The sequence below is a fragment of the Topomyia yanbarensis genome, chromosome 3, assembly GCF_030247195.1.
Source record: "Topomyia yanbarensis strain Yona2022 chromosome 3, ASM3024719v1, whole genome shotgun sequence".
Taxonomy (NCBI): domain Eukaryota; kingdom Metazoa; phylum Arthropoda; class Insecta; order Diptera; family Culicidae; genus Topomyia; species Topomyia yanbarensis.
In genome coordinates, this window is record NC_080672.1 from 243,898,251 (window position 1) to 243,920,798 (window position 22,548).

A 22,548-nucleotide genomic window follows, 5' to 3' on the forward strand; every position below is an offset into this window, starting at 1 on the left:
ATCAAACAATTGAACAACTAGAAAATTCAAAAACTGCAGTCCAAAATTCCGAAACAAATTATGCAGAAATTACCCACACAAATCTATAAAAATACAAAACTTTAAGAACTTTTTTTTCAGATTAACTAGTATTAAATATTGTAAAACATTTTCAATTTTTCGTGAATAATATTTCTAAATCGATGAAAGGAGTATGAGCTGTCATTAAACGTCAAATTTTAACGTTTACAGACAGCTTATACACGTTTAATCGATTTAGAACAACTTTGAATTATTCTTACTCTATGGGAGGCGGGATGCCACACCCGAAGGTACCATCCGCCGGCAGGCATGCTGGCGACCGGATGGCGTGCGAACGGCAGGCAAAAGGCATGCGAATGGCGGGGCTAATATGCATAGCAAAGAACGCAGCCATCCGCCTGGTTGTTGCATCTGAGCCTGCATTTCGTTCGCCCGTCACTTGTCGGCATGTATTGAGGCGATCGGTGTTGGCAGGTGGGGCATCTCGCCTCCGGTTAGCTATACATCTGCCGTGGTAAAGCTAAGTATGCACCTCTTGCGAAATGAAATTTCCTATACAAAACCTATGCATAAAAAACGTCGCGAAATGCTCGCGAAAAAAATTTTCGTTTCCATTTCGTAAGCGGTACGCAGCTCTCGCGAAAACGATAACGAAAAATGCAGTTAGCCGAAACACGGTTCGACAAACGATAAGTTTCATAATACTTCCGCGAGATAGCGCTGCTTTCTATGCGCTGTCACAAAGGCAAACTTTTTCCTTGCGAAATAATGGTCAATGGTATTGCGCACTTCCCACCAACCTGGACTCCGCACTTTTAAAGTGCGAGTGATCTCAAAACTGCGAGCTGTCAAAAAACATGTATTTCAAGTGATAGAGATGGTACTTTCATAGACAGACCAGTCGAACTAACCGGTCTATGAGAAGAATTTAATGGAAGAATGGTAAGTGCGCAGTGCGGTTAGAATCCAGTTTTTAGTGCCACAAGCAATATTATTTCGCACGTAGGCTCGCGAAATTTTGACAGGTTGCAATGAAAAAATATAAAAAAACACAAGATTGGTAATTTTTTGTATTTTTTTTCATCGCGACCTGTCAAAATTTGTAATTTGTAATTTTATTGAGCACGATAACCTGTTAGTACAGACTTTGAATCAGGTCAAGGAAGTTGTAGTTTTGAGAATCAATATTTTGAATTTGAATGGTAAGTTTTAAAATATTATTGGAATTGTGATTGTTTCTAGTAATTATTATTATTTACAGGCACACCCGAACAAAGCAGCCACAAGAGCAGCATTTTTCGTCAGCAGCAGAAGCAGCAGCCATCTATCTACTTGATAAGTTTTCATCAACAACAACCAGATGCTACAAATCAGCTCAACTTGACTCAACATCCTGGATCTGGCAATCAGCCAACCAACATTAAATCGATACAACCGTAGCAGTACCAACAACTCCAAATCCAGCAGCTGCCAACAATCTCTCAAAAAAGAACCACAGCAATTACAGCTCAGAACCAACAAAGCAACAAGAGCTTTTTTTACGAATAATGGACCCAACGGACACATTATCGGCACATTCTGTCGTAAAACTTGCCTGCCACTATTCTTACCAGCGGTTGCCTTCCTGATGTAGAGAAATCAGAGTCAAACACAAACGTCATATTACTGCCTTGGCTCCTACCACCCAGTTAAACTCATTCCGGAACCGGTTCGGATTTCTTAATGGAGTCATTATGGATTCCAAATCAAATGCAACAACCGATTCCGACTCAGAATCGGTTGTTGCATTTGATTTGGAATCCATAATGATTCCATTCAGGATTCCGAATCAAATTCCGAATGGTTTGACCGGGCAGTTGCTTGCATTAAAATATCGCTGCCTCCACAGTGCTCGTGATTCCATCCCAGCAGCAGCTAGCAACCACAATTCCAGGGCTTATCGCCAGCAACATCAGAAAATTAAGATTTTCCCTAGACCATGACCATCATCCGACAGATCGGTAGCAACAACGTTCAACTGACGGTAGAACCTGGCCAGCAACCGCAACTAGTGCAATCGATCCAAGCCAATCAGGGCCAAATGTAGAAGACCATTGGTCAACCGCAAAAAAAAAGATACATAAACAGCACCTTCAAACACAGTAGCAGCAGCATACTGTACTGTACCACGCCGCGCGCAGGAGGACTTTTTTTATTCAGTTGGTGCAGCAAGGTGAGTCATTTTTACTACCTTTTTTAGTTTCGAAGGATCAGTACCGTGTTCAGTACATTGTAATGTAATACCCTATTCTTCTTTCAAAAGCTCGCGTTCACTCATTCACGGATATTTTTCATCATAATTTTTTTCAGATCGAACAGCAACCATAGCGGATACACATCACCGAACACCAGCAACATAATGCCATGGTAACCACCCAGCAGCAGAACACGGTGATAATGGGCCAACAGTAAATACAACATCACGATCCTCGGAAAGGACTTTCTCTTTCGGTATGTGTTTAACAGTAGCTTCTCTCCTCCAAGCATTCCTTTGCATATTTAGATGTCCTTGTCAATTTACAGAACAAACATAATGGAAGCATACTCTACACGCACGACATATTCAATCGGGCCAACCGTGTGACTCGTTTGGAAAAAAGCGCTCATCATCGGTTTCATGGCAGTGAAGTGAGCAGACAAAAGAAGGCGTTTTTTCCGCAAGGTCGCTCTGGGCAAAAGTTCAGCCAATTGCAAGGAATAAACCACCGGAGTGACAGTATCCGTGCTGTTTAGGACCTTTTTCCATATATTGTAGCTTTTGAATTTTAATACCCGGTCGAAACGATGGCAAGTGCTGCCGATAACTGGGTCAAAAAGGCGGAGGGAGGATCAGGAAATTTCTGCACTCGGTAAGTGTTTTTTTTGTCATAACCAACTAACCTATTTTTGGAGCGATAATTTTTCCATAGGTTTTGAATTTTTCTTTTCAATGCAAATAGGTTATCGATCTGAGTATCCCTAAGGATAAGGAACCAGAGCCGACGTTATTCAAATTTTTCTCCAGAAATATTTAATATCAGCTTTAAAATTATCCATGATTCATCTTTTAGCCCGGCGGATGCAAGTTTGCTAATTAAACTTATTCGCAAAGGTCTAGTAGAATCAAAGCTGGATCTGGGAGTGAAGGATCCTTCTTCGCCGCTATACTTGGTTAAAACTTTCGAAGCTTTGCACATGAATTCGGAACTGCTTCAGGGAGTCTATGCTATGGGTTTCAACGCTCCTTCCAAGATTCAGAAGACGGCTCAACCTACTCTGTTGGCCGATCCGCCACAGAACATAATCGCCCAGAGTTGGTCGGGAACAAGAAAAACCACTGCCTTCGTGCTGGCAATGCTCAATCGAGTCGATCCGTTGAAAAACTATCCGCAGGCGATTTGCCTTTCCCCACGTATGAACTGGCAATTCAGAAGGGGAAAGTAGCTGCAAAACGGCAAAGTTTTGTGCGGAAATCGAACTTGGTTAAACCGTTCGCGGTGAGAAGATCGTCAAAGGGGCGAAGCTGACTAATCATATCATCATCGGAACAGCCGGGCGTTCGACCTTAAGAAGATTACAATTTTTGTACCGGATGAGGCGGGCGTTATGATCGCTGTTCTTTTTAGCCACGTACGAGCGGGAGGTGATGGGATTCGCCCAGTACATCGTAACCAATCCGATCATGATTCTTCTGGTGCGGGAGCAAGAATCACTCGATAACACCAAACACTACTACGTCAAATGCCGCAACCAGGACGAGAAATATCAAGCAATTTCAAACATGTATGGTGTGATTACCGTCGGACAAGCGATCATTTTCTGTCATATGATGTATAGGACAGTTGTAAACTCCAAGTAAACTTATTTTCGGCATTGTTAATCAATCGAAACAGGCACGCAAAATGGCCGGTTGGACCAGGATAATCACTCAGTAGCGGTACTGTCCGGTGATCTAACGGCGGAGCAACGGTTGGCCGTTCTGGATCGATCCTGAGCCGGACTAGAGAAGGTATTGATTGCAACGAACGTTTTGTCTAGGGGTAAGTTCCACCACTTGATTCTGGTTGCAGCACCAGGTTACGGAGAGATTCTTCCGCCTTAGGTATCGATGTTGAACAGGTGACCATTGTCATCAACTTCGACCTGCCGATGGATTAGCAGGGACGAGCCGATTGCGAAACGTATCTACATCGAATTAGACGCACCGGTAGATTCGGTAAGTGTGACTCATTCTTGTGATCCTATAGATTGTATTTCTTCCAACTTCTTTAACAGAACGGAATCACCATCAACCTAGTGGGCAGTGATCGAAGCATGATGATTTGCAGATCAATCGAAAAACACTTCCGGAAAAAGACCAGCTACTGGTGAAAGGCATAGGAGCTTTTTGGGTCATACTTGTTATGATTCTGAATTTATAATTTTATTAATTTTTTTTTCTTCCTTGACCTGACATATGTAACCAACAGGGTAATAAATTTACAATTACAATTACAATTTATCTCTACCCAGTTCTATCCAAACATTTGAAAAGGGCCTAACTGCAAAATGTAACAAATTGAAATTTCATGTTTTCCATTAACAAATATCTACCCGAGCACGTACATAACGCAACATTTGATCAGGAAGAATTTTGATAGCGATTTTACAACAATTAATAAAAGGGCCTAATTGATTTTTATGATCGAACTGATTATGAAAGGACCTAACTGATTGAAAAGTGCCTAACTAGCAATACACTCGTTTTAAATGGATTATAACGTATTATTGTATTATGACTGATTGTAAAAGGCTTATAACATCTTTTCCATAATTCACATACAGGGTCAATCTGACCAAATTAGAATTCAGTTAATTCGTCTAACTTTCGGTGTAATATCAGACTTGAACAGCATTTTTTGTGTGAGGTATTCTGCCGCTAGAAGCAAAACTGTCCCATGTGCTATGGGAATCCCTATACACATGGGACAATTATGCTTCTTGTGGCAGTAATGCAAGTAGTAGCAATATGCGCAATTCCTTAAACCTCTCTAGTGTTTCATGCAATAAGAATTACCACGAATTACTTATGGCAATAAATTTGAACTACGATTCTCACAATTGTTATACCAAAAATAGGTTTGTATCCGTACTGATTATTGGTAGCATTCCCTGAGACTTACAGAACATTTAGTAGTAGCCATTGTTATCATAATCGATTTTTAACGTCAGCCAAAGTTTAAAGCCTAGGGTTTGATTCGACCTGAAACCGATTGAGTCGGAGTCGGTTGTTATATTCCCCGAGACTTGTGAAAGCGGTAAAGGCGGCCAAGGCAATCAGATTTGCTTCTTAATGGTCAAACGCCGATTAAGAGTTACGATTCGGACAATTACAATAGATTTGGTTTGAGCGAATTTCGATCATTTCCCTGGGTCTTCTGGAACCGGTAGAAGCAGCCAATTTAGATAGAAAATGGCCAGCCAATGACTTAAATTTTCGATTGCAGGAATTGTGCTGTCTAAATTGGTCAGACTGAACTTCCCCGAGACATCCGGAACCGTCACAAATAAGCATTATGATTAATCATGCTCGAAATATGATTCACGCTGAGTACGTCACTTCCCTGAGAGCTTCATGAATGGCAAATAGGTTTACAATTGTTACCGATTTCATACACATCCGTGATGAATTAATAAAATACATTATTTAAAACATTTAAATGACAACAGAAATATAAAAAAGAAATAAACAAACAACAGCTGATGTCGTGTTCCAGTTATCAAAAGCGACATCTAACAGCAAACACACAGACTAGTTTTCGCGAGCAAATGTCAAAATTCCGCACGGAAGAAGGAAAAATATTTCGCGACCTCATTTCGCAAGAGGTGCATACTAAGCTTAAAGCTAAGTATGCACCTCTTGCGAAATGAAATTTCCTATACAAAACCTATGCATAAAAAACGTCGCGAAATGCTCGCGAAAAAATTTTTCATTTCCATTTCGTAAAGCTAAGTATGCACCTCCTGCGAAATGAAATTTCCTATACAAAACCTATGCATAAAAAACGCCGCGAAATGCTCGCGAAAAAAAATTTCGTTTCGATTTCGTAAGCGGTACGCACCTCTCGCGAAAACGATAACGAAAATTGAAGTTAGTCAAGACACGGTTCGACAAACGATAAGATGCATATTACTTCCGCGAGATAGCGCTGCTTTCTATGCGCTGTCATCAAGGCAAGCTTTTTCCTTGCGAAATAATGATCGGATGCATTATTCCGCTCAGAGGCTCGCGGAATTTTGACAGATGGTGATAAAAAAGGTAAAAAATGAAAAAATGACACTGACTTTTGTGTTGTAGTGTAATTGCACGACGGGTCGGTTCAAAAAATTAAAAAAATTAATAGCAATCAAGGTTGTAATATTTTATTTTACACAAAACAGGTGGGTACAGCGAAACATAATCACTGCAAGCGCAACTGCGACCACCGCAATTGTTAGACAAGCGCTTACAAGCACAATGTCTCGTGCTCTAGCATCAGCAATAACTGCTCCATGCTCAAGAACAGCAAATTCAGTATCCAACCACCCCGGTCTGAACATCCTGCATCTGGCAATCGGCCAAACATTCTCAACATTAAGTCGATCTAATCACAGCAGTACCACTTTAAATCCAGCATCAGCCAACAACTTCATAAAAGAACCATATTACAATTACAGCGCAGAACCCACAAATCAACAATCTTGATCGCTACCGGTTCCTGCCTTAAAACCAATTCCAACAGTTTCATCAAAAGCAACAAACTTCCATCATGACAGGAAACACAACGCAACTGAAATAAGTGATATGTGGTGATCATATCTGCAAACGTTTGCATCTAACTTATCCAACATCCACGATGTGTTTAATTAAAAAGGAGCTATTTCATGTACGGTGGACCCTTCAGGAAATATTGTTTATCAGCCCATTGTTTCTCACCAGCGGTTGTCCTGATTTAACGTAATCCCAACATTTGTTGCTACCAGCTCCTTGCATAAAAATATCCCTGCCTTGACAGTGCCCGTGATTCAACCATCCCAAAAACAGCAAGCAATCTATTCCAGTGCTTATTGCCAAGATTGCACAAGTTCAGCAGCAGCAGCAGCAGCACCTTCAACAATAACAGCAGAAAATTTTCCTAGGCGACAACCATCATCCTACAGGTCGGTAATAATAACTTTCAAACGACGGTTCTACCTCAGGGTTTGACGCTAATTAAACAATCTGGACCGCAACTAGTGCAAACGATCCAAACAAATCAAAGAAAACGAAGATGATCATTGGCCAACACCAGAAACAACTACAAATCAGAATTATCACCCAAATTCAGCCTTGAAACCCGAACGTAAATTCTATTTGCTTCAAACACTTAAAATCCTGATGAAGAAGAAATGCTAATGTTATTACGCGCACACATACCTTCTATGTGTCAACTGTATAAACTATGTATGCACACACATAAGTTATAATGCAACATATTATGTGCGTATTGTTATAGAATCAAGTTTTATGTGCCTTATAGTTATGAAATGTGAATGTAAGATTAATATGGAAAAGGAAGAGAGGCATCACATTTTGATCAAAGCGTAGGCTTCCATAAATTTCCGCCGGATTTGAAGTTGCGAAAAGTTTGGAGGGAATTCGTTGGCGTAGACGTCTCCAAGTTTTGCTGGCGGGGAAAATATATCTACCCGGAACACTTCTTGCACTCGAGCTGATCGAGGAAAACGGTACGACGAAACTACTAGACAGAGGTGAGTTGCATTTTTTTCTTATGGAGTGTTTAGACTATTTATTTTAGCTGTCGCAATGTATTCGTCCCCCGATGGAGACGATGAAGATGCATTTTTTGAACGTGAGGATATTATGATCTCTAATAATTCAATTCGGCATGATATTCTAAGTGGCACGGTCGAATAAGAAGAAGTACTACAATCATTGTTCTGTCGTATTTGTCTCAGAAAGCGGTCCGACTAAATGCCGTTAATTCAGATCCAAACTACATAATGCTACGCTAACTGATACTATCTACACTAGCGCTGTTCTTGAAAAGTTAAACGGATGTGTAAGTTCCCGCAAAAATCTATACTAGCTGTATTGCTAAGTTGGATCAGGAATTTAATGTGAGCATAGAGCTGGTTAACAACAAGAAAATGAAAAATCGGCTCAGAGTTAGGTTTATCATTACCATTTCTATGATAAAAATTATTTCCGTGGGCTTGGCGGTGGACTCCACACTACAATTTTTTATGCTTAGAGATTTGTAGCTTGGATACCTTGGAATCTGGTGGTCCATAGAATCTAATAGCAACACGGCGCGTGCTTCAGGTGGTGGATAGAAGCAAAGGCATGCCCCGACGACTGGTAGATCGAATTATTTTTGCAGTCAATTCAACTAGATCCAGACCGATGCAGTATCCTATGGTTGTTGGTTCATTACATATAATCCAAATTAAATATCACTCCATTTCAACATTGCATTAAAACCTAAATGAATTAGCCAAAGTATTGGGAACATACAAATTCAAACCCATATCTAAAGTAAACATCATACAATTGCACAATGTATTAAATTTAAAACTATCTAAGTATTGGGACCTTATCAATTCAAATGTTGAAAATCTACCTAGTAATCTTGAAGAACCATCATCCACGCGAACCAAACCGTCAAATCAAGTTGCTATGTTCCCATATATAAGCAACTTTCTTTTCTTCTACTTCATTGGTCTGTTTTTGTATTACTTCCATTAGTTTGCTAATACCTACTACCAAAAAATATTAGTCAATTAATACGCTTCTACTTAATCTCTTTTCATATTTTTTTCTTTTAATTCGGCATGTTATTTTTCCCTTTATTACTATATCTCAAGTTAGATTCATAATAACACACACTAACACAATCAATTGCATATTCTTTCATATACACAGCAACCAGAGCAAATACCGATCCACACATAACCCAACAGCAGCAACAGGGTACCATGGTCATCATCCATCATCAGAACGCGATGGTAGTGAATCAACAGTTAGCACAACAGCAAGGTAGCTTGGAAAGGACTTTCTGTCGGTAAGTTTCTACCACCAAGCTTTCCTTTGCATATCTAGATGTCCTTGTCGATTTACAGAAAAAAATATAATGAAAGCGCACATGTTCAAACGAGGCAAACGTATGACTCGTTTGGAAAAAAGCGCATGTCATCTGTTTCATGGCGTGTAATCGGGACAACCCTCGAACTAATCCGGAAAATGTCACCGTTAAGCTGATCGAGAGCCAGGTAATATCGCAAACCAGTTCAATATTGATCAACCTGACCAACAAATCGTACTGATTTTCGCTCCTTCGCGTAGAAAATGGTTCTGCAGGCAGACGACACGTATACGTTGCGTCTGCCCCAGTCGTTCTTTATTGTTTTCGGAAGAATTTTGTTTAGTGTTCCGGTGCATGGTAAATGAAGCCTCTGAATCTGAAAATAAAATTTAATTTAATACATTTAATCATTACTATTTTATTTATTTATTAATGTATTTAATTTGTATTTAGCTGCTTGGTTTTTGAATTTAATAACTTATTGACATATTATTTAATTTGTTTATAAATATCTATTTACAATTTCAAGTTAGGAATTAATATTCTATTAATTTATTAATTTGTTTATTTACAAACGTACCCGAATAGAAATGCACAATAACAAAACTATAATTTTCACTATAACAGTACAACATTTTTTCTTTAGTTTACAGTAAACTCTAATGTTTACTACAATACAAAAAGAATAAACAGCAAAATTCAATATGAAATCAACTTTTACAGTAAAAAGGTTGTGTATCTTAACAATTAAATAAATCGATTTTGTCTATGCATGTTTCTTAGTAACAGAAACAATTTACTGCATAATTGTATACTGTAATTTACTGTATCATTTTTATTGAATAGTAAAATTATTTGTTTTATGAACTTTTATTGTAAATCTACTGGAATAACTCTAAATAACCATAAAAACTATTGTTCTAAGATTGTTTTTAGGGTAAATGCGGATGTTAAATTATATTGGGGTATGCAATATTGAATTATTTGCTTAATAATTTAATACTTTTTCAATTTATGATAATTTGATACTATTTTATTTAATAATTTATAGTTTAATAATTTTAAAAATATCAATTTAATTTTTTAATTCTTTTTAGATCTCATGAAGCACACTATACAATCCTTAAGCAAATAAGAACCTTTTATTTGTAAATAATTCCAGCGTTCAGTTTTCGTCACCATACGTACATCCTAACAAAAATGTAACACCTAATGGGTTTATACTTACCGCATTTTACTTTATTTCTGCGATACTAAGACTTCCATAAATTATTGCCGTTGGGTCCATTCAACTGCAAATTCGATACTAAGTATAGTATACCTCTATAAAAGATTAGGTTTTGGAAGAGAACGAGTTTACTATAGCATACTACGATGACATTCAATTTACAACACTTTGTAATGTAGTTTTCAAATTTTGATGTAGGGTGTTGAGCTCATTTCAACCCTTTAAGGCTAGAACCCCTGAGCCATTGATACCAGAAATAAAAACCTATTTTAATCCACCTAGCGGTGCAATTGTGCCTTTCTCAATCATGAATCACGAGAATGTGTGCGTTGTTTATACTCATTAAAAACTTTTAAATGCATATATTACATTTTATTATCATACATCACATGACAACTATATACAGGAAAATAAATCATTATTCGAGTTCTAAAATTTTGAAAAAGAAAAAACAGCCACGGTAATATTGAACTGAAAAAAGGTGCGAAATCGGCAAAGTCCCAAAAAGTCGATTTTTATAAAAAAAAAATTTCGAGATAACATTAAATCTCGACGTTTCATGCATTTTAAAGATGTTTGGCATCAAAAATACGAATTCGATTTCTGAAATTTCATGGGGTCCCCCCTTTGAAAAAAAATTTTGAGTTCCGGCTTATATGGGAATTTCATGTGTGACCGGACCGTTCAGTCTATATTTCCGGAACCATACAAGCGATCCGTGCGAAATTTTACAGACATCTGTGGGGATAATAGAGCTATCATTTGGGACTAAGTTTGTGAAAATCGGCCCAACCATTTCCGAGAAACTGATATGAGTTTGCTAGTTATGAAAGATGGCCGCTTTTCCCGGGCACTTCCGGAACCGTCTATAGTGGTCAATGTAGTCAACGAAAGTTTGTTTGGCCGTCGGTGACCTAGAACTGCAAAGTTAAGTTATTTGAGAGACATTTTAGCGAAATTTTTACCTTTTTTGCTTCCATCGGGGTATCGGTTTGAATCACAATTTGCTATGTGATCGCACGCCACAACCCGTAACTCCGGAACCGGAAGTCGGTTGGGGATAAAATTTAATAGCCATTTACGGGGACGCAACATCTTTCATTTGAGACTAAGTTTGGTTGATTCGGTCTAGCCACCTCCGAGAAACCGATGTGACTGTTAGTCTGAATTTGGATACTTCCGCCGGGGCTTCCGGAACCGATGATGGGGGCCAATGTGACCAAAGAGACTTTGAATGGCTGTTAATGACCTAGTACTACAAATCGAAGCAGTTGTGGTCACATTTTGGAAAAATTTTCACCATTATACATTCATTGCAGAATTTCTTAAAATCGACGTTTTCTGCGTGATCGTACTCATCACCCTGTAATTCCGGAACCGGAAGTCGGATCCATTAGAAATTCAATAGCAGCCTATGGGAACGTTGCACCTTTCATTTGGGACTAAGTTTGTAAAAATCGGTTCATCCATCTCTGAGAAAAGTGAGTGAGATTGTGTTCGCGTACACACACACAGACGCACATACACGCACACATACATACACACACATACATACACACACACAGACATTTGCCGAACTCGACGAACTGAATCGAATGGTATATGTCACTCGGCCCTCCGGGCCTCCGTTAAAAAGTCGGTTTTCAGAGCAATTGCAATACCTTTCTATTGAGAAAGGCAAAAAGGTGCAAAATCGGCAAAGTCCCAAAAAGTCGATTTCCAAAAAAAAAAAAAAAATTCGTGATAACATAAAATCTCGACGTTTCATGCATTTTAAAGATGTTTGGCATCAAAAATACGAATTCGATTTCTGAAATTTCATGAGGTCCCCCCTTTGAAAAAAAATTTGAGTTCCGGCTTATATGGGAATTTCATATGTGACCGGACGGTTTAGTCTATATTTCCGGAACCATATAAGCGATCCGTACGAAATTTTATAGACATCTATGGGGATATTATAGCTATCATTTGGGACTAAGTTTGTGAAAATTGGCCCAACCATTTCCGGGAAACTGATGTGAGTTCGTAAATTTTGAAAGATGGCCGCTTTTCCCGGGCACTTCCGGAACCGTCTATGGTGGTTAATGTAGTCAACGAAAGTTTGGTTGGCCGTCGGTGACCTAGAACAGCAAATTTAAGTTGTTTGAGAGACATTTTAGCGAAATTTTTACCTTTTTTGCTTTCATCGGAGTATCGGTTTGAATCACAATTTGCTATGTGATCGCACGCCACAACCTGTAACTCCGGAACCGGAAGTCGGATCGGGATGAAATTAAATAGCCATTTACGGGGACGCAATACCTTTCATTTGAGGCCAAGTTTAGTCGAATCGGTCTAGCCATCTCCGAGAAACCGATGTGACTGTTATTCTGAATTTAGATACTTCCGCCGGGGCTTCCGGAACCGAGGATGGTGGCCAATGTGGCCAAATAGACTTTGAATGGATGTTAGTGACCTAATACTACAAATCGAAGCAGTTGTGGTCATATTTTGGAAAAATTTTCACCTTTATATATTCATTGCAGAATTTATTAAAATCGACATTTTCTGCGTGTTCGTACTTATCACCCTGTAAATCCGGAACCGGAAGTCGGATCCATTAGAAATTCAATAGCAGCCTATGGGAACGTTGCACCTTTCATTTGAGACTAAGTTTGTCAAAATCGGTTCAGCCATCTCTGAGAAAAATGAGTGACATTTTTGGTCACATACACACACACACACACACATACACACACACACATACATACATACACACATACATACACACACAGACATTTGCCGAACTCGACGAACTGAATCGAATGGTATATGTCACTCGGCCCTCCGGGCCTCCGTTAAAAAGTCGGTTTTCAGAGCAATTGCAATACCTTTCTATTGAGAAAGGCAAAAAGGTGCAAAATCGGCAAAGTCCCAAAAAGTCGATTTTTATAAAAAAAAAAATTTCGAGATAACATAAAATCTCGACGTTTCATGCATTTTAAAGATGTTTGGCATCAAAAATACGAATTCGATTTCTGAAATTTCATGAGGTCCCCCCTTTGAAAAAAAAAATTTGAGTTCCGGCTTATATGGGAATTTCATATGTGACCGGACGGTTTAGTCTATATTTCCGGAACCATATAAGCGATCCGTACGAAATTTTATAGACATCTATGGGGATATTATAGCTATCATTTGGGACTAAGTTTGTGAAAATCGGCCCAACCATTTCCGGGAAACTGATGTGAGTTCGTAAATTTTGAAAGATGGCCGCTTTTCCCGGGCACTTCCGGAACCGTTTATGGTGGTCAATGTAGTCAACGAAAGTTTGGTTGGCCGTCGGTGACCTAGAACAGCAAATTTAAGTTGTTTGAGAGACATTTTAGCGAAATTTTTACCTTTTTTGCTTTCATCGGAGTATCGGTTTGAATCACAATTTGCTATGTGATCGCACGCCACAACCTGTAACTCCGGAACCGGAAGTCGGATCGGGATGAAATTAAATAGCCATTTACGGGGACGCAATACCTTTCATTTGAGGCCAAGTTTAGTCGAATCGGTCTAGCCATCTCCGAGAAACCGATGTGACTGTTATTCTGAATTTAGATACTTCCGCCGGGGCTTCCGGAACCGAGGATGGTGGCCAATGTGGCCAAATAGACTTTGAATGGATGTTAGTGACCTAATACTACAAATCGAAGCAGTTGTGGTCATATTTTGGAAAAATTTTCACCTTTATACATTCATTGCAGAATTTATTAAAATCGACATTTTCTGCGTGTTCGTACTTATCACCCTGTAAATCCGGAACTGGAAGTCGGATCCATTAGAAATTCAATAGCAGCCTATGGGAACGTTGCACCTTTCATTTGAGACTAAGTTTGTCAAAATCGGTTCAGCCATCTCTGAGAAAAATGAGTGACATTTTTGGTCACATACACACACACATACACACACACATACATACATACACACATACATACACACACACAGACATTTGCCGAACTCGACGAACTGAATCGAATGGTATATGTCACTCGGCCCTCCGGGCCTCCGTTAAGAAGTCGGTTTTCAGAGCAATTGCAATACCTTTCTATTGAGAAAGGCAAAACGAAATATTCTCATCTAAAGAATTCATATACTGTTATATCTTCACTATCGTTTGTATTCGCATGTTATCTCTAAGGAAAAAATCTTGTTGAACGTTGAAGCAAACTCTCCACCAAGGATGCATTTCTGTACACGTGAAATTAGTGCGTTTTCAAAGTTTTGCGTTTCTAGCGGATATTACAGACGAAAAATAAACATGGCATTCCTTGTAATCAGAAGTGCAGATAAATTCAATAATAACGACAAATAATTATGTACATAATAAACTGAAAACCGAATTCATGTTGGGTATCATATCATCATTTGGGTTCTTCTGGTCAACAGGGAGTGATGGAGATGGTCATACTGACAGTTTGCGTTGAAGGCACTTGTTTGAAGCTAACGGTGTTCTCCGATATTACGCGGCCGCTGATGTTCCCGCTTTTAGCGACGTTACCGGTAGTTGGTGCGATTTTGAACCAAGTCGTAATATATGCTGAAGTCAATATTGATCGATGGGTGCAGCTGTTGCTGATGAGTGCGATGTTGGCTTTGTAGAGTGCGATTGCAGCGGCTCTGTTGACGTTATCGGCAGTTTTATTTGAACAAGTTGAGATTGATGAGCTATTGGCTGCGACGATTGCAGCATCTTCAGTGATACTATTTGTGAGGTTCGGTTTTTGTAGGTGATCTAAAATTCCAAACTGGTTTAGTATGTATGAAGCTTAATGCCCAGTTTATATTACTGTTTTTTGCCATCTGTTGATGTCAGCACGCTGGCAGCCGGAATGCTACCAGCATAATGGGTACGTTTGCCAGCAGCTGGTACCAGGCTGCCCGCATGCTGGCATCAGCAGATGGCAACAAGCAGTAATGTATACTGGGCATTGGCCATTAATGCCAACGCTACATAAAGCACAATCCAGTTTTCCAATTCGGTTTAATGCAAATCAGCACAGTGCACGGACACCTATACCACATATTTTATACGCGCGTTTTTGCACTTTTCCGGCAGTCTCTTCACTGAATCGAATAGGACGGATGTGAATATTGCTTAAATCTTTTGGTATAGTCTAGCATGCCACATCGTTGGTAAATAAGAAAACATGCCATATATTTGTTTCTGTTGAACACCGTACTGTTGCTTGATTTTGATGCCAGCTGCTGCCCAGTTAAACCCATTCCAGAACCGGTTCGGAATTCTGAGTGGAGTCAGTATGAATTCGGAATCGGTTGTTGCATTTGAAGAATCCAAACTGACCCCATTCAGAATTCCGAATGGTTTGACCGGGTGATTTTTATTTCTATTGGCATTACACACAACTGCTACATTAATTTTGTAATTGTCGTTGTGATTGATGCTACCGGTGCGCCGCGGTACTGTGCGGACTAGATAAAAATGTTAAAAATTGACTCACGGCTCTATCTGACATCAGTACTACTGCCAGAATCACCCAGCGAGATTTCCTTGTGGAGATTCAAGCTGTTTGTGGGATTCAATGTTCGTTTCAAGTTGTTGATTTGCGATTGTGACGCCAGTACTAGCGTAAATTACTAGCACAAGCTGAAAAGAAAAACTATGTCGATGATTGCCGAAGAAACACCTGCCTATTTAGCATCAATGTCCTTGGTATTTTTGGTCAGATCGCGCACTATATCAAACTTTTATGAATTATTGATGAACTGTTTCGTGTGGCGAGACATTTACGATTCCGAATTCCGTTAAATGAGGCCAATATTATAAACGCCTTCCATTTTCTACTGACAATCGTCACATTACACAGTGCTTATAGAGCATGCACAAGTATTTATTTAATTGTACGATTATCGTTCAGAATAAATTCAAATTGCGAAACAAAATATAAACAACAGCTGATGTGTGCCAGAAGCGACATCTGACAGTAAACATGCAAATACTAATCTGTCAAAATTTCGCGATCGAATGTCAACATTCCGCACGGAAGAATGAAAAATATTTCGCGACCTCATTTCGCAAGAGGTGCATACTTAGCTTAAGCTAAGTATGCACCTCTTGCGAAATGAAATTTCCTATACAAAACCTATGCATAAAAAACGTCGCGAAATGTTCGCGAAAAAAAATTTCGTTTCCATTTCGTAAGCGGTACGCAGCTCTCGCGAAAACGATAACGAAAAATGAAGTTAGCTGAGACACGGTTCGACAAACGATAAGTTTCATAATAGTTCCGCGAGACAGCGCTGCTTTCTATGCGCTGTCACCAAGGCAAACTTTTTCCTTGCGAAATAATGGTCAGCGGTATTATTTCGCACGGAGGCTCCCGAAATTTTGACAGGTTGCAATGAAAAAATATAAGAAAACACAAGATTGGCAATTTTTTGTATTTTTTTCATCGCAACCTGTCAAAATTTCGTGGTTTAGAAATTCAATATTTCGAATTTGAATGGTAAGTTTAAAAATATTACTGGAAGTGATTGTTTCTAGTTTTAAACAATTAAATTTAAATAATTAATATTATTTGCAGCACACCCAAACAAAGCAAATCAGCTCAACTAATCTTGTCTCAACATCCTGAATCTGGCAATCAGCCAACCAACATTAAATCGATACAACCGCAGCAGTACCAACTACTCCAAATCCAGCAACAGCCCCTCAAAAAAGGACCACATAGCAATTACTGCTCAAACGAACAACAGGAGTTTACGAATGATGGACACATCGGAAAACATTTCATCGGCACATTCTGCCTTAAAACATGTCTGCCACTATTTTTGAAAATATCACTGCCTACACAGTGCTCGTGATTCCATTCCAGCAGCAGCAAGCAATCACTATTCGAGTGCTTATCGCCAACATTTCACAGCAAGCTCAGCAGCAGAACCACCTTCAACCACAACATCAGAAAATTAAGATTTCTTCCAGACCACGACCATCATCCTAAAGGTCGGTAGCAATAACGTTCAACCGACGGTACAACCTGGTCAGCAACCGCAATTAGTGCAATAGATCCAACTCAAATGTAGATTTACCAACTGCAAAAAAGATAGCAACAGCACATTCAAACACAGTAGCAGCAGCATACTATACTGTACCATGCGGTGTGCAGGAGGACTTTTTTATTCAGTTGGTGCGGCAAGGTGAGACATTTTTATTACCTTTTTTTATTTCGAAAGGATCAGTACCGTGTTTAGTACATTGTAATGTAATACCCTATTCTTCTTTAAAAAGCTCGAGTTCACTCATTTACGGATATTTTTTATTATGATTTTTTTCAGATCGAACACCAACAACATATCATGGTAATCACCCAGCAAGAGAACGCAGTGATAATGGGCCAACAGAAAACACAACATCAAGATGCTCGGAAAGGACTTTCTCTTTCGGTATGTATTTACCAGTAGCATCCCTCCTCCAAACATTCCTTTGTATATCTAAATGTCCTTATCAATTCACAGAACAAACATAATGGCACGTCATCTTCAATCGGCTAACCGTTTGGAATAAGCGCTCATCATCGGTTTCATGGCAGGGAAGTGAGCAGGCAAAAGAAGGCATCGTTTTTTCCGCAAGGTCGCTCTGGTCAAAATTTCAGCGAATTGCAAGGAATAAACCACCCGAGGGACAGTACCCGTGCTGATTCAGGACGATTTCCCATACTTTGTACCTTGCTATTGAATTTTAATACCCGATCGAAACGATGGCAAGCGCTGCCGATAACTGGGTCAAAAAGACGACGGATCAAGAAATTTCTGCACTCGGTAAGTGTTTTTTTTGTTATAACCTATTTTTGAAGCGATCATTGGGATGGGATTTGAATTTTTCTTTTCAATACAAATAGGTTAGCTAACTGAGTACATATCATCAAGGATAAGGATTCAGAGCCGGCGGCTGGCAGTCCAGAGAAAGAGAATGCGGAAAAACCTAGTCCACCGGCAGTAGAACCAAAGCTGCACCTGATGTTTGGAGTTCGGTAGCTACAGAAATTCTGACTCTAGCAGCTCCTGAAGAAAAACAAGCTGCAAGAGAAAATGGAGAAACACCTTCCTCCGCGGAAGATGCAGAGGCATTCAAGTAAGTCGAAATCTGCAGAAAATTTTGATTAGGACATAAGGAACATTGACAGCCTCTCTTTGTTTACTTTCTCTTTCGATTATGACGTCACTATAACACTTTGCACTAATTTTCCAGTACATAGCCGATGGTTTTTACTAAAATATTAGGCAAAGAGTTGAGTACTAAATATTGAAACGACCGAGTAACAAACAGAAGAGAAAGACCCCAAAGAGAATCTCATTGTTGCTTACGTCCTATTCTAAATTTTCTCCCGAAATATTTAGTATCAGTTTTAAAATTATCCGTGACTAATCTTTTAGCCCGGCGGATGCAAGTTTGCTAATGAAAGATGTTCACTAAGGTCTAGTAGAATCAAAGCTGGATCTGAAGGTGCAGCGAAAGGATTCTTCTTCGCCGGTTGGTTGGTTAAAACTTTCGAAGTTTTGCACGTGAAGCCGGGATTACTTCAGGGAGTCTATGCGATGGGTTTCAACGCCCTTCCAAGATTTAGGAGATGGCTCTGTTGGCCCGTCCGCCACGGAATATAATCGCCCAGAGTCAGTCGGGAACAGGAAAAACCGCTGCCTTTGTGCTGGCAATGCACAGTTGAGTCCATCAGTTAAAAAACTATCTGCAGGTGATTTGCCTTTCCCCCACGTATGAGCTGGCAATTCAGAAGGGGGAAGTAGCTGCCAAAATGGCAAAGTTTTGTCCGGAAATCAAACTTCCTTACGCCGTTCGCGGTGAGGAGACCGTCAAAGGGGCGAAGCTGACTAATCATATCATCATCGGAACACCCGGCAAGCTAATTGACTGAGGTATAATGTTCAGGACGTACGACCTAGTTTTTCCTTTTTGTACTGGACGAGGCGGGTGTTATGGTCGGTGTTCTTCTTGGCCACGTACGAGCGCGAGGTGATGGAGTTTGCCGAGTACATCGTACCCAATCCGATCGTCATTCGGCAGGCGCGGGAGCAAGAATCACTCGATAACATCAAACAGTACTACGTCAAGTTCCGCAACCAGGACGAGAAATTGTGTGATTACCGTCGGACAAGCGATCATTTTCTGTCATATGATGTATAGGACAGTTGTAAACGTCCAAGTAAACTTATTTTCAGAACTGTTAATCGATCGAAACAGGTACGAAAAACGGCCGGTTGGTTGACCTGCAGGATGTCCCAGGATGGTCACTCGGTAGCGGTACTGTCCGGTAATCTAACGGTGGAGCAACGGTTGGAACGAACGTTTTGTCCAGGGGTAAGTTCCACCACTTGATTCTGGCTACAGCACCAGGTTACGGAGAGATTCTTTCGTCTTAGGTATCGACGTCGAACAGGTGACCATTGTCGTCAACTTCGACCTGCCGATGGATTAGCAGGGACGAGCCGATTGCGAAACGTATCTACATAGGTTTAGACGCACCGGTAGATTCGGTAAGTGTGACTCATTCTTGTGATCCTATAGATTGTATTTCTTCCCACTTCTTTAACAGAACGGAATCACCATCAACCTAGTGGGCAGTGATCGAAGCATGATGATTTGCAGATCAATCAAAAAACACTTCCGGAAAAAGATTCAGTTGCTAGACGCGGAGAACTCGGACGAAATTGAAAAGATCGCACCGTAAAGTGTTTTCGACCAGCTACTGGTCATACTTGTTTTGATTCTGAATTTATAATTTTATATTTTTTTAATTTACAAATGTAACCAACAGGGTATCGCAAGCTAATAAATTTACAATTACAATTACAATCTCTACCCAGTTCTATCCAAACATTTGAAAAGGGCCTAACCACAAAATGTAACAAATTGAAATTTCATGTTTTCCATTAACAAATATCTACCCGAGCACGTACATAACGCAACATTTGATTATGAAGAATTTTGATAGCGATTTTACAACAATTTATAAAAGGGCCTAATTGATTTTTATGACCGAACTGATTATGAAAAGACCTAACTGATTGAAAAGTGCCTAACTAGCAATACACTCGTTTTAAATGGATTATAACGTATTATTGGATTATGACTGATTGTAAAAGGCTTATAACATCTTTTCCATAATTTACATACAGGGTCAATTTGACCATCAAATTAGAATTCAGTTAATTCGTCTAACTTTCGGTGTAATATCAGACTTGAACAGCATTTTTTGTGTGAGGTATTCTGCCGCTAGAAGCAAAACTGTCCCATGTTCTATGGGAATCCCTATACACATGGGACAATTATGCTTCTGGCGGTAGTAATACAAGTAGTAGCAATATGCGCAATTCCTTAAACCTCTCTAGTGTTTCATGCAATAAGAATTACCACGAATTACTTATGACAATAAATTTCAATTACGATTCTCACAATTGTTATACCAAAAATAGGTTTGTATCCGTACTGATTATTGGTAGCATTCCCTGAGACTTCCGGAACCTTTAGTAGTAGCCATTGTTATCATAATCGATTTTTAACGTAGTTTAAAGCCTAGGGTTTGGTTCGACCTGAAACCGGTTGAGTCGGAGTCGGTTGTTATATTTGCGTTATATTTCCGGATTCCGAAACGTGTTTCGAAAGGTAGTTTCCCCGAGACTTGTGAAAGCGGTAAAGGCGGCCAAGGCAATCAGATTTGCTTCTTAATGGTCAAACGCCGATTTAGACTTACGATTCGGACAATTACAATAGATTTGGTTTGAGCGAATCTCGATCATTTCCCTGAGTCTTCTAGAACCGGTAGAAGCAGCCAATTTAGATAAAAATTGGCCAGCCAATGATTTAAATTTCCGATTGCAGGAATTGTGCTGTCTAAATTGGTCAGACTGAACTTCCCCGAGACATCCGGAACCGTCACAAATAAGCATTATGATTAATCATTCTCGAAATAGGATTCACGCTGAGTACGTCACTTCCCTGAGAGCTTCATGAATGGCAAATAGGTTTACAATTGTTACCGATTTCATACACATCCGTGATGAATTAATAAAATACATCATTTAAAACATTTAAATGACAACAGAAATATAAAAAAGAAATAAACAAACAACAGCTGATGTCGTTTTCCAGTTATCAAAAGCGACATCTAACAGCAAACACACAGACTAGTTTTCGCGAGCAAATGTCAAAATTCCGCACGGAAGAAGGAAAAATATTTCGCGACCTCATTTCGCAAGAGGTGCATACTAAGCTTTAAGCGGTACGCAGCTCTCGCGAAAATGATACCGAAATTTCCAATTAGCCGAGACACGGTTCGACAAACAATAAGTTTCATATTGCTTCCGCGAGATTGCGCTGCTTTCTATGCGCTGTCACTACGGCAAGCTTTTTCCTTGCGAAATAATGATCAGTGGTATTATTCCGTTCGGAGGCTTGCGAAATTTTGACAGAATGCGATAAAAAAATACAAAAAAAAACAAGATTTGTGAATTTTTTGTATTTTTTCATCACAAGCTGTCAACATGTATAGAATTTGCTTTTGCGATGCAATCGGTCGAAACGATGGCAAGTGCTGCTGATAACTGAGTCAAAAAGGCAGAGGATCAGGAAATTTATGCTCTCGTAAGTGCCTAAACTGTTTTTGGAGCGATCATTGTTTCATAGGATTTGTATTTTTCTTTTCAATACAAAAGGTAGCGATCCGAGTATCACCAAGGATAAGAAACCGGAGCCGGCGGTTGGCAGTCCGGAAAAAGAGGATGCGGAAAAACCTAGTCCATCGGCAGTAGAACCAGCGACGTAGAAACGGCTGCACCTGCAGTTTTGAGTTCGTTAATTATGGAAATTCTGACTGGCTGCTCTTGAAGAAAGACAAGCTGCTAGTGGAAATAGAAAAACAGCTTCCTACACGGAAGATGCAGATGCATTCAAGTAAGTCGAAATCGAGAAATTTTTTATTAGGACATAATTAACATTGAGAGATTATCTTTGTTTACTTTCTCTTTCGTTAATTACGACGTCACTATAACATTGAACAAATTTTCCAGTACATATCGAAAGCCGATGCTTTTTACTAGAATATTATGCAAAGAGTTGAGTACTAAATACTAAAACGACCGAGTAATTAACAGAAAAAGACCCCAAAGAAAATCTCA

At 39.5% G+C, this 22,548-nt stretch overlaps 2 protein-coding genes and 3 long non-coding RNA genes across 25 annotated transcripts in view; 4 read left to right on the forward strand and 1 right to left on the reverse strand.

The window, feature by feature from the left end:
• Positions 1-1,025: 1,025 nt before the first annotated feature.
• Positions 1,026-1,706, forward strand: LOC131691473 (uncharacterized). The gene is made up of 3 exons (XR_009305777.1): positions 1,026-1,046; positions 1,194-1,223; positions 1,283-1,706. It is a non-coding gene; the product is annotated as an uncharacterized LOC131691473 (long non-coding RNA).
• Positions 1,707-1,907: 201 nt separating this feature from the next.
• LOC131692774 (uncharacterized) lies at positions 1,908-2,700 on the forward strand. Its single transcript, XR_009306053.1, has 3 exons — positions 1,908-2,233; positions 2,371-2,511; positions 2,584-2,700. It is a non-coding gene; the product is annotated as an uncharacterized LOC131692774 (long non-coding RNA).
• A 1-nt stretch (position 2,701) lies between these two features.
• LOC131692773 (uncharacterized) lies at positions 2,702-4,418 on the forward strand. Its single transcript, XR_009306052.1, has 4 exons — positions 2,702-2,909; positions 3,000-4,079; positions 4,142-4,255; positions 4,315-4,418. It is a non-coding gene; the product is annotated as an uncharacterized LOC131692773 (long non-coding RNA).
• A 1,829-nt stretch (positions 4,419-6,247) lies between these two features.
• LOC131691518 (cytoplasmic tRNA 2-thiolation protein 1) overlaps positions 6,248-22,548 on the forward strand; it is a 188,506-nt gene continuing 172,205 nt past the window's right edge. For 4 of the 21 annotated variants that reach the window (XM_058978008.1, XM_058978013.1, XM_058978010.1 and 1 more), the window contains exons 1-7: positions 6,434-7,809; positions 8,984-9,122; positions 9,181-9,330; positions 17,695-17,802; positions 17,875-18,177; positions 18,258-18,490; positions 18,793-22,324. The gene's annotated coding sequence lies outside the window, so the exon portion shown is untranslated. Of the gene's footprint in view, positions 7,810-7,856; positions 8,121-8,312; positions 8,483-8,983; positions 9,123-9,180; positions 9,331-16,461; positions 16,866-16,943; positions 17,557-17,694; positions 17,803-17,874; positions 18,178-18,257; positions 18,491-18,792; positions 22,325-22,548 lie in introns of those variants that run through there. The other 17 variants (XR_009305789.1, XR_009305790.1, XR_009305791.1 and 14 more) reach the window with 15 other exon arrangements.
• LOC131687826 (uncharacterized) lies at positions 14,199-19,431 on the reverse strand. The gene is made up of 3 exons (XM_058971913.1): positions 19,311-19,431; positions 15,553-15,831; positions 14,199-15,133 (listed from the first exon to the last, which is right to left on the reverse strand). The coding sequence occupies exons 1-3, from the start codon at positions 19,429-19,431 to the stop codon at positions 14,781-14,783; spliced, it is 753 nt and encodes a 250-aa protein (XP_058827896.1). The 3' UTR covers positions 14,199-14,780.